This window comes from Ptychodera flava, chromosome 9 (genome assembly GCF_041260155.1).
Source record: "Ptychodera flava strain L36383 chromosome 9, AS_Pfla_20210202, whole genome shotgun sequence".
In the NCBI taxonomy this organism is placed as follows: domain Eukaryota; kingdom Metazoa; phylum Hemichordata; class Enteropneusta; family Ptychoderidae; genus Ptychodera; species Ptychodera flava.
In genome coordinates this window covers 41348549-41361103 of record NC_091936.1, presented here as the reverse complement: position 1 = coordinate 41361103, position 12555 = coordinate 41348549, and the positions used below count along the sequence as shown (strand labels likewise).

The window sequence follows — 12555 nt, the reverse complement described above, 5'->3', positions numbered from 1 at the left end:
AGCGCGCCATCAGTAAAAATTGTATTTCCTGGCAACCTCCACATGCGTCCTTCGTTACGTACGCCATACTGTGTCGAACTCCCGCGCCGTATTCTGTCATAATGTCTAACAGTTGTGTGGCCATTCTGTCAAAACACAATTTCAAAATCGCGTACCAGTTTTATTCTGGCTAAGACAACCAAACCCCATATATCGCTGTGATTCCTAGACTCTGGCTTGAAGTCCTGCGAAATATAAATCGTGTACCTACACAGATCGTTCAGAATACCCCATTTGTATCGGAGATGGCAGCGATACAAATTCTACCGTATGGGGAACAGTTGTGTGGCCACTCTGTCAACACATTTTCAAAATCGCGTACCATTTTTAGTCTGCGTTTGACAACTACAAAACAGGTATCGTTTTAAAGCTCTGACATTGCTCTTCTTTCTTGCAAAATGTTATACGCGTACCTACACAAATAACCTTTATAACACTATTTCTAATAGAGATGACGAACATCCACAAAATGATTCTCGGTACTTGAGCGAAATCGATAAACTGGGGGTAGAAATGAATCGTCAATATTTCGAATATTTGTTCACTAATCGGACTCCTTGTTGGACATGACCTTCTGCAGAACACGTGGATTATGTTGACTGTCGAAATTCGTCGAAATTCACAAGACAGGGGCTTAATAAGCGGCCCAAAACTGCCGATCACACTTGGTGGGTAATTTCTGACCCAGCGTGACCTGTACTTTATTAATGATGTAATCTGGTCGATGATTGGCTGAATGCCGGAATACATTATCATAATGAGTCTCCAATTTTGGAGCTGACCCGGACTGGTAACTATCTATTCTGAACTTCGAGAATTGATAATTAAATGATGCACAACAGTGATAATATGTGGTATGCGGTGGTCGTTACACCCCACGAGCGTACTGTGTACCCTCGAAAAACTCACCACTTTTATTTACACAATCCCCCCCCCCCTTACAACGCATTGTCAAAAGGCAGCGGACTTAAAAGATCTATAAAACTGCATCACAAGATTTAGAGAATATACACATAAAATAATACTTGTGTGGACATCGTGGAGTTTCGACCGAGACTAAAAGACAAAAGACCTTTACACCAATATATACGCATTGAACACCTGGTGACACAAGCGTCAATCAAAGGAATTCTTTTATGTAACGAATATATAGATAGTAATTATATGCTAATCTTCGAAACGCATATAATTGTTCATTCTTCTAATATTTTATTTACATTCACGAGGCTTACACTGTCGACACAGACGCAAATGTGAAAACGCCCTCACACTCTGAGCAGTGACGGGGCTGACGTCACCGATGTGAGCCTTGTCTGGAGCGCCATCGGATGCTAGGAGAGTTGCAATTGTTATTGAAACATAACCATTACATTACAGCTTACAAATCTTGTATAATATCTCCACGAGTTCGGATCTACGACGCATAAAATAACAAGACCTCTTACAGTTGTAAAAATATATATCATACTACAAAGTGACTTCACCGCCGAGGCAAGAAGTTAAAACTTGGTAGGAAAATAAAACAATTATGAAATCATAGTTTCTTGTTTTATTATCATCATCGCCATCATCATCATCATCACCACCACCATCATCATCATCATCATCATTATCTCTCAAGTGTATTTTTGTTTTATCTATTTTGCCAGCTTCTGTTTTACGATAAAGTTTCACTACGTCACATATCGTTGATGGATATAGCTGACAACTAATTCGTTTAAAGCTGTGAACGCAATACTGCATTCGCTCCACCGTCACATTGCAATAATGCTGATAGTTTTTTAGAATTTAATTATTCTGTGTTAACTGTGATCTGCATGTACTGTACAAGTGAGTCTCTCTCTACGTAAAATATATCGTAATATTTATGAAATTATCACTTGTTACTAAAGAAATGGAGGAAGTGTATTTTCTATACCATCTTTCATTTCCTTACTAAAATTATACAGATTATATAATCTAGTATACAAACTGATGAGTCAAGTTAAAGTAATTACCACGTGACTACACTCGAAAACGAAATAGTCGTATGGTTGTGATCTGTGCCGGTCAAAGTAGATCTTGTTGCCAATCGTTAGTTCCAAAATTCAATCATGTAATATAAATGTTGATATCCACATTATTACAATATGATCTGCCGATCCATCCCTTAAGATTAATACAAAAGTTTATAAATATTCTACTTTCCACTATAAAATATTCCACTTTCTGTGGTACAAAATATTGCTATATTTTCTACCAAAACAGATGTATATGGGACTAAATTACCAATGGTTGTCCTTGGTTGAAATCGTACATAGTACTACGTACTGTTTTTCTTACTGATATGTTAAAGTTGTTTAGTCCACTGACAAATATCGGAGTCAAACATTTCAATCTAAGAAACGTCTTAAGAATTAACGTTAAACGTCCATGAAAAGTGACTAAAGATGCCAAATTAAAAGATGAGCATTGCCTAAAATTTCAATTATCCTCTGGCTATCGCATAATCCTCCTGTGGAATACTGTTTGTAATATAAATGCTTGCATCTTCAACTTCTATTTCACTATTGAAAAGGTATTGTTCATTTCGTGAAGAGTTTTAAAAAACACTATTTTATACATTGTGACGTCGTCTGACGTCACCTATATGCTTCATGACACAACAGCCCGCAGTAGCCCACTGCGCTATGATAGAACTGCACTGGTAGGATTGAAGTAATAAGTGTAGTGACAGAGGTACGAATATACTGTCTATTAAAAGAGGGAAGAATTAATTAAGAGCAGGTGAAGAAGACAAATCAAGAAGGTTAGAAGACATGGTCAGTTTCAGGCGGCGAAATCAGACTTGCACCTTCACTCACACAAAGAAAATTGTAGATATGATTTACCTTTGCGTATAATAGTATGATAATTTCAGCGCATTTAACATGTTTTTCGAATGCCATTCCCGCCCGTTCCCCATTCAGCTGTTGTTAATTCTCCATCTTTCACGAGAGACATCTAATCGATGCAAATGTATTTGAAAAGAAGTTACTTTTTTAGTTCATTCGTAGAAAAAAGGAGAAATAACTTGTTCGATCCAAAGATGAAACAGAAAATTTGAAAGGCAAAGGTGACTTGCATCCTACAAAGTACCCACAGTTCATTACAACACAGCTTTCCATTAAATCATCGTGCGATTCAGAATTAAGGTATTAAACGTCTCAAAAGTTCAAGACAAACTTTTTCTCTGACTTTTCTTTATGAAACTTTCAACCATTCTCTTGCCAATCAAGAATGAAAATCTGTGATCATGAAAATTTTGGAATTGGGGACACAAATTACCTAATTTTTAAAAATTCAAAATGGCCGCCAACACTGTGTTAACTCTGTGGGGGAAAATTACATGTTCGATTTTCAAAATTAGTTTGTTGGCGATGATGATGCTGTGGGACTTGCCTTCTGCTCTTCTTTTGACATATTCCAAGACCTTTAAAATGAGCCCCAACAAGCGATACACTGGAAAAGTATTGAGAAATTTGAGTGATATTATCTGTCCCGGAGGCGAGTTCTACTATACCTTAACTGTAGGGATGCATGCTGCGAGCTATGAACGACCTCTCGGTTTGAACTGACTGATTCCTGTATATTCTAATCGCCTGGCGTTTGTGTTTGACTGGAGGAGTTTCTGAACCTTTCCTTGTAAATGACTGGCTCCGTGAAACATTGTCGCTTCCTTCTTTGAAACTCCGTTTGAAAGAGGGTCGTCTTTCTTGCATTTGAGAAAACAGCTTTTGACTAGTTTGTCTCATCTCGTCCGCCCGAGCCTGTGATCGCGTCGTAGGTTTTTGCATTCTTTCAGAAATTCGTCGTGCGGGTGGTGTTTGGGAAGGTGGAGTCTCTGGCTTTGGCTTGGAGATGACGTGGGTTTCATGGGTTATGATGTGGTCGGTTCCAGATAGGGAATCTTTAGAAGAGGAACGCGTAAGATAAACAGTGTATCCATATTTTGTAATTTTCTTCTCACGGGTCGTGTCTTTCATAGTGGAAGGCGATGTGTGGATACCGTTTGAAGGTAGGTGTCTTTCTGAGTGCAACTTCTCTCTTCGTCTTCCATCAAGCGCTCTAAGACCCTTTTCATCGGGATTTTCCCGCACAGGTGTTTGCACATGAGCATATGGAGAAGCAGGTGAGATGGCTGTTGGTTTCCGCAAGTCAGCTTGCATCCCTGAACGACTACTGCCAGACCCGTGGATTGGTCGGAATACAGATGTTGAAGTTGTCTGGCGTGTGACATCACTTCTGTCATTCGGGTGTTGTAATTTTTCATCAGATGCAAAAGAACTTTGATAGATACTAGAACTGGTTGTACTGTCCGGATAGTGTTCAGAGTCACTTGAAAGCCTTTTGTAATTTGTATTTTGTAGTTGAGATCTTGCTCCAAAAACTGTGTTGCGCTCTGATCGCAGAGGAACTCCTCTTTCAGTATTAGATATCTCCTGTTTAGAAATGAGATCTCTTTGTTTTGGCGATGTTTCAAGTTTGGAAGCTTGGTCAACATAATTTGGAGATTGAATTGGCGTTTCTCTTTCTCTGTTTCCAAACAATGCAGACCTCGGAAAACCACGGTGGAAAGTCTTATAACCGTCTTTAGATGTATGTTTGTCACTTTCTCGATGCGTTTTAGACATTTCGTTAACTCTCCTTAATGGCTCTATGGACGACTTGTAAACTTTAGACGATGCTGTATCTTTCCCCTCCTGTACCAAAGTTTGCTGGCCATGATGATGCTGTGATGATTCTGCGGGACTTGTAGTTTGCTCTTCTTGTTTTAAATGTTCTGCATGAATCGGATTGCTTGTTACCTCAGGTGAGAAAGTCAATGCCGCAAAGGGCTTGTCGTTCTTAGTTTCTTGTGGGTGTGATGTTGAGTATTCCCGTTTTGGCTGCCGATCGTCTGTGTCTATTTGTACAGGATTTTTATATTGTTCAACCGAGCCATTTTCAGATTTGTCTGCCACACTATTGCCAATTTTCTTCGGTAATACATTTCCAGTAGCGGTATAACCGCTCTCACCATCTTCATTTCCATTCATCTTGTTGTCTTCTGGATTTGTTGTTTCTGGTAATTGCACGTAAAGCTCACAGCGTGATAACTGTTGGGCTGTCACTACTGCTGATCCATCCGAGTCCGGTTTCTCATGACGTGAGTAGTTCTCCAGAGTGTCCTCCTCTGATTTAAATGAGTTTTCCTCTGTACTGCTGCAAGAATGTCTTTGATTCATGAAAGCTTTGTTCGGCACCTTGTACATGCTACTGCTGTGAAACTTTTCAAAGTCGCTTCCCTCGGCAGACGCATCCATATTGTTGCTTCCGCTATCCTCTTGTTCATCTATGGTGGACAAGAGGCTTTCATCGTCAGTCTGATCAAACGTACTTCGGACAAACTGGCGCCAATCTCTTACAATGTTTTGTCTTTCACTTGAACCACTGACCATCGAAAGCCCCTCGCTTGCTTGATCATTGCTTTCTTTGTCTGTACAGGCACTGACGTCAGGACCATGCGTCTTCTCAAGACTGTCGACCAATTCCAAGCTGTCTATGCTTTGAACGTCATCACTCGTGTCAGAGGCTGGCAAACTATCCGATGCCAAGTCCGCCCCAAACGCCTTTTTATCTTTAACTTCAAGAGAATCAGTGCTGTTCATGGAATTGTCTTCGTCAATTGGACTCTGACTGCGCGTTGTTTCCAGCTCTGACGTCGATACATCTACAACGTTGATATGTGCTCGAGTACCGCTTCCTTCAAAGACATTACTTTCAGAGGATATTGGCTCGACAATCTTGCTTTTTGTAGATAGTAGTACTTGGCGATCATCGTGAGTTCCAAATGGTGCTGTCAGAGACATACTCACTTTACTTGGATCACTTGCCTTTTCATCATATTCTTGAACCTGTACCATGATTTCGTCACCGCTTGTACCTGTACCTCTCTGTTTTGCTTCATTTTCAGGAGACATTTTGTTCTGGGATTTTCCGTTGCCTTGTTCCCCGTCGTCAAACATAATCTTCAATGTATCAGTACTGTGGCTTGACTCCTGTGGCAGGGTATCTGTAACGCCTTCAGAATTTGTCTCTGCGCAATGTGGCACACCTTCGCCAACGTCTGTAGATTTTTGAGGTTGACTTGTTGGGTTTTCGCTATCTCTTTCAGACGCAGAGATTTGAAAAACTGGATTTGAGATTTGATGGTACTCGTCGATTACTGTTGGCTCCCTTTCATCGTTAGAAGATGATGCCTCCTTCGTCACCATTTGTCTTATTTTATCAGGCATGTCGGAGTCTGAGTTGATTTTCCTTTCATCGTCAGAATATACCACTTCACGTAGTTCTTCATTTCCATGCCCTTCATGTTCCCCTGATAATAGTTTTGGTTCATTATCGACTCCAGTTTTACTCGATTCTTGTTCCAGGGAACCATCAACATCGTCAGACTGTGTTAAGTTAAAATCTTCTTCTTCAGCAATCTGTGCGTAGATAGGCTGTGGGTCATCTAGAATCTCATGCTCTATACCAGACATCCAAGATTGGACATCATAGTATCCTTGAACCTGATCCATCTCAGCTGGTGTTTGCAACGGTATCATTTGCTCCGTGTCTTCCAGAGTGGCGTTGTCTGCCTCAATTCTGTCCCAAAAGCCTTCATAACCTTGAACTTCCAAAACTGTGTGACTGTGATCCTTAGCAGGTGCCTTGCCATTGTCTATTCGGACAAGATCTTGGACAAGAGTTGTGGCGACTTCTGGTAATTCATCATCTCGGATGCCATCAACGTGATGTGAAGATTCCGTGATTGATCGTTCTTCTGCAGATTCCTTACTGCTACCCTTTTCAGTTAGATCTAAATCCGAGTCTTCGCTTTTTTGCATGTCTTCTATAGAGATTGTATCTTCTTGATCGTCAGAATCGAAATGTGGCTCCAAAGGAAGGTAACCAGCTTCTGTAACGGCAGTCTCTACCCCATAGCCTATAGATTCTTGTGCAACACTTTCGTCACCTGTTTCAGTTACCATAATCTGTTCGCTAGTGTTATAGTTTCCTTCCGTGACGTCACCACCATACTCACTTATCCGGACATCTTCATCGAGGTCGTCATCCCATTCAGTCTGTGTTCCCGATGTCGCTATAGAGGATAAAAAGATGTCTTCTTTTGTCACATCTCCTTCATCTTCCTGGGTCAGGTCAGTTTCATAGGGGATATTCTCCTTTTCGTTTACATACTCAAATGTTTCTGGCGTCTCCCTATCTTCCGTGGGGATCTTTCCCGAGTCACCCACGGGTCCATGTTCAAGGGTATCAATCTTGTCAGCAAGGCTTTCTTTTGCATTCTCTGTAGCATAAATTTCACTGTCCCTTGGCAAGTCTTCTTCATATTTATAATCTAATTGATCAAGTTGTATCACTGCACTGTCTTTATTTTCAGCCTCCTGTTCTAAGTCCTTTACTGATTCTGAGCTCTTAGACCGGACGGCGCTGTATCTGCGAGGGTTTGCTCCATTGGAAACTATGTCCCCCAAAGTAGGGCTGCCTTGCCTCGTCAAACATTGCAGACATCCTAGGATGGCGGTGACCGCACACATAGACGTCAGCGCACCTATCACCGTCCTGACAAACAAAAACAAAGCAAAACAAGACAGGAAATTGGTGATGAGCAATCTGTGTATTGGACTTGTGTACAAATAATAGATTGTCAAAGTGACTGAACGTGAAAATACGTGATAACATCAAACGTTCTAGCCATTGATACACAGACAACAAGTTATCTCTGTAGTGCTCATACTTCAAAACTAAGTTTAAAAAATTTCTTGTTTCAATGTCGAAGACCGTTTCAAAGGCAGAAATTAGTATAGGTCTTTACAACAGCGAAATTAGTAACCTGGTGGTCGTTGGTTATTTTGTTGTTGTTATCGGCGATATCCGTAAGAGGGAATGTAGAGGTCGGAGCCGGATTTAGTGGTTCTTCTTCGCTAAGGAAACTCAATTATTACGGTAATCATACATGTATTTCAAATGATAACAATATGATTAAAACAACAACTATAACAACAACAACAACAAATTAGTATTCTTCAATTTTATTTACAAATAGCAATATAAGTATAAACAATAACAATCAAGTTACAATGTCCCCCGTAGTCTTGCACTAATGCTTGTAAAATAAAATCATGTTGGCTTTGCCTGTTGCCAATACTGTTGTGATTTGTTTTGAAGTAATTCCGTCGTCCTTGGTATTGAAATGGAATCCGGTGTTTTATGTCTTACCATTTCCATGACAGGGACCACTGCTCACCAGTCACATCTACGCCGCCATCATTTTCACATCTAAGAAAGTGAAACGAAGAGTAAATCTCACAGACGAAACCTTCAACAAGCAACTTCGCATGGCAGTCATAATCAGAGAAGTTTCCATGTACATTGAACTCACTCTTTACTCCACCATATCAGACAATATACGCAGTCGACAGGTATGTGTCCCCAATAAATATTTGAATATGGTCTAGATAACTTGATTAGTATTATCACTCATGAAAGTAACTGTTTGCAAAAGTTACCCATTTAAAGGACTTGCAGTACTACCTCGTTTGTAAAATTTGTGGTAACACTACGCAGTGATATAGTCACTTGGTAACGCAATGCTTTATGTAAAATCATAGAAGGAATATGGCGGTAAAGACAAACATCTAAATGTTGTTTCCGTTGTATCATACACTGTGGTTGATTACAGGTATCGGTTTCAGCTGTAAGTATCAATGACATCGTCATTGTTGGGTGCACGTCAATTCACTGAATTCATGAACCAGTTTGATGTTTCTAAACTAGTACCTGCTATCGAGGATCAAGATTTTAGGCAGATTCTTTATGTGTGAAATTATTTTATGTATCCGTCGTCAATATCACATGAGAGGTACAGCTAGATTTGTTTGGTAGCATATTGTTTCATTGCCCCCCCCTCTCTCTCTCTCTCTCTCTCTCTCTCTCTCTCTCTCTCTCTCTCTCTCTCTCTCGCATTTCAGCACTCTATCGGTTTGGGCACATTGAACATTCTCACAGTTTGTCGCATTGTTGTCATAATAGACTGTGAAATGTGTTGACAGTGTTATTTTATCCAAAACAAATAACATCCGTGTGTACATGAAGCGCGGTTGAAGTTGCGAAAGTCCCCATTAGGACAACAATTTGCGCAGTTTCTAGCGTTTTAATATTAGTTCTTGGCATCGCTAATAGTCTAATAATGATGCCATAAATATATGATAAAAATACAGAGGAAAGTCGTTTGTCTTTGACGCAGCACCATAAGTAAGCACTAAGAACCAGAATAGTTGCTGACTGTATCAATGTTTCCGAGGGCGAATAGGACGATCGGAACAAGATTAGACGTGTTCTCATGTCGGTTAATTAATTCTATGCGAGGACATATCTTCATATCTAATTCAATAAACATATTTGAAAGGCTATTCTCTTGTGAAAAAGGAATTATTCGTTTCATTGAAATGGTTTCGCACAACAAAAATTCCCTTTGTATTTGAACACAAATATGTGACGCTATTCCTATGATTAACAATTGAAAAATTAACATAGAACAGGGGTAGCCTTCTTGTTCTTTTGTCTGTGTTTAAATATTACGTGCGTTGCTTGCATTTTGTTATGAATTCGCTCTCAATTTTGTATATATGCAACACCAAACCATATTGTTATTTGATAAAAAACGTGTAGAAATGGAAGAAGATCACAACCAAACGCGGACTTCATTTTTTGTACCAGTAGCTTGTACGGATCGCCAAAAATACTGCATGTAGCGTCGACGCTATAAATACCCGCAATTGTCTACCTCATCCCCGTCAATGACAAACTGTATAGACTTCCAAAAAAACACTGTAAAAAGATGACAACGAAGCTTCATCCACAATAAGGCTAAACTTACTGCCACTACAGGTGAACTACAATTCGATACTGTCAAAAGAGTAGAAACGTTATCTTAAGAATGTTACTAGAACCGTCCCGTGTCGAAAGAAATAGTAAAAGGCCTTCGGCTGTTTTAGCACATAACGAGCTGGTGTTTATAAGTGTTAACGTCTTACTTTGTTTGCGGGCGCTGAAAAAATTATAGCTTAATTAAACGTTTCTCTTTTGAATTTCGGTTGTCCAGAATAAATGGGTAATCCAGAGACAATTTTGCATTTAGTGCTTTCCCGTATTTGTTAAGATGTACAAATCGAGGAAGAGAGCTTTGTATCTGGCATAGCTACCTACCTTCCATCTTGGCAGCTAATGGCGTCCACCTGTTATTAGAACAAAACAAAAAGTAAAGGTTGTTTTATTTTTATGACCATTCTCTCCTTTGTAAGTTTTGTTTCAAATGTTGACACATACGTTGAACATAAAGTGATTACAGCAAAACACGTGGCCAATGATTTCATTTTAGAGTTGAGATTTGAAAGACAGACAGCGAACGAAAGGTGAAAAAGTTTGCCACTACAATAACAGTTGTAGTTCTAACATAGCGCATTTTATGTCATTTTACAACCTTGGTGGAAAATCGGCAAATGAGGGGAACTGATCTTACCTTGCGAGAGAAAAGACACAAGAATACGAGTATTGTAATCACTGGGAGTTTCCACTGCATGCTGACCATAGCAACATCGCTTCTCAGGTTGATTTCTGTAAAGCCAGACGACGAGATGTCCCTATGGATGATGATCCCGTGTCACGTGACTATCTACCACCTATTGCTGGGACTCACTTGTAAAAACTGCACAACGCAGGATACTCACTGCTGGCTGACCTTTTAGTTTTGACAGCCAATTGTCATCCCACTGTCCGGGTTATGAGTCAGTCGAAGTATTGGTAGATCAATTGTGTATATGTTATTTATACCCGTGTCTTTCTACCGATCATTAGCCCCTAGCTTGCCATCACATTTGATAAGTGCCCTGTACCGAAGCAGACTATACTGGTATCATATAATTAGATACTAAGGCCAATGTATATGCATGGCGCGTTCTGCAGTGCTTTGGACTGCCGCGTTCCCGGGCATCGCACGTTTAATGGTAGTGTGGCTCGCGAACTTGAAAGGCTTAAACTTTGCTCATACTTTCCTAAGCAAAACATCTGACCATTTTTTCGATAAAGCAAAAATTAAAATAATAAGGGCTCACCTGCAATTTTGGTAATAGTTTAACGAAATTTGAAATTCAAAATGGCCGCCATCCCTGTGTAAACTCTGTGGGAAAAACTTGATTTTCACAAGTTTAACTAAGATACTGAAAATTTAACGTGCCCCAAGAGCTTCAAAGTAAACCTCCACAAGCAGTAGACCAGAAAAAAATTGTCAAAATTTTAGAGTCCGAATATCTGTCCCTGGGGTGCATTCTACAGTAAGTCCTTAAACACATTTCAAAAACCAAACTGGTGAGCAGGACGGACGTAAGTCGCATTCTGCTTGCATACTGTACACTGCTTGCTGTTAATACAGACGCCTAAAGTTATAATTTTCCGAATCGAAATACTCAAACTTTGAAGAGTAAAATGCACGCAAGTGCACAGGTTTTAATTAAGAATAAAACTCCTATCAATAAACTATTAGGGACTGGTCAGTTTCTTCGGCCTGGGGGGGCCGGTGGATTATTTTTGCCGACGTCAAAAAGTGGCTGACCCCCCCTATTCCAAATTTTGAAAACAGGGTGACCCCCCCTATTCCAAATTTCGAAAACAGGGTGACCCCCCCCCAGCACGCGACAACTGTAATATGTTATAATATAATACTGTTATATATATATTGTTACGTGCAGAGAAGACGAACAAAAGGGTGAACTCAGCAGTTAACGTTTAAACAAAATTTATTACGAAAATAAAACTAATTGCTAAGTCAGGGATAGAGTACAAGCTTTAAAAGTGTACAGACTACTTATCTCAGCTGGGACGGCAAAGCTCCAGTCTCAGAGTTGTAACAGTCAGTCGGATGAATGAACAGTCCTTTGGCTTGCAGGCTTGAAGCTGCACAAAGTCCACAGTATAAATCCAGCGTTGACAGTGAAGGTCTTGAAAAGTCTTGAGAATGACTACTGCTGGAGTTTAGTAACACACAAGAGACACGATCCCAAAAGTCTGACTGGGAGCTGTGCACGTCCCTTTTATAAAGGCATATAAGAACAATCTAGAACTTTTATTGACATGCTAATTACTGTTCTAAAATTATCTCTCTTACACAACTAATCAACTTTCCAGAACATTCCAAACATGACTAATTGAATTCAAGGTTGTGAGGTCATTAAGGGCAGTGACCTTGAGAATGTTCTAGACTAATTGAACTCAGGTCATGATGAGTGTGGGGTAAATGACCTACATAACAATATATATATATATATATATATATATATATATATATATATATATATATATATGTTATATTTTACATACATTTATATTTTAAGTCATTCTGTGTTTTAATGAAATTGTTGGCATGTCAGTTGTATGATGGGAATTGCAAAGTGTCAA

The 12555-nt window shown here is 39.7% G+C and overlaps 1 protein-coding gene across 1 annotated transcript; it reads right to left on the bottom strand.

Annotated features, from left to right (window-relative positions):
* Positions 1-888: 888 nt before the first annotated feature.
* LOC139141018 (dentin sialophosphoprotein-like) lies at positions 889-10856 on the bottom strand. Its single transcript, XM_070710583.1, has 4 exons — positions 10625-10856; positions 10312-10340; positions 8323-8382; positions 889-7665 (listed from the first exon to the last, which is right to left on the bottom strand). The coding sequence occupies exons 1-4, from the start codon at positions 10691-10693 to the stop codon at positions 3582-3584; spliced, it is 4242 nt and encodes a 1413-aa protein (XP_070566684.1). The 5' UTR covers positions 10694-10856; the 3' UTR covers positions 889-3581.
* Positions 10857-12555: the final 1699 nt, after the last annotated feature.

Coding starts and splice junctions, on each gene's coding strand:
- LOC139141018 (XM_070710583.1), bottom strand. CDS start 10,693: ATGGTCAGCATGCAGTGGAAACTCCCAGTGATTACAATACTCGTATTC. Junction 10,341..10,624: donor TGTGTCTTTTCTCTCGCAAG/GTAAGATCAGTT, acceptor TTCTAATAACAG/GTGGACGCCATTAGCTGCCA. Junction 8,383..10,311: donor ATTAGCTGCCAAGATGGAAG/GTAGGTAGCTAT, acceptor TCACTTTCTTAG/ATGTGAAAATGATGGCGGCG.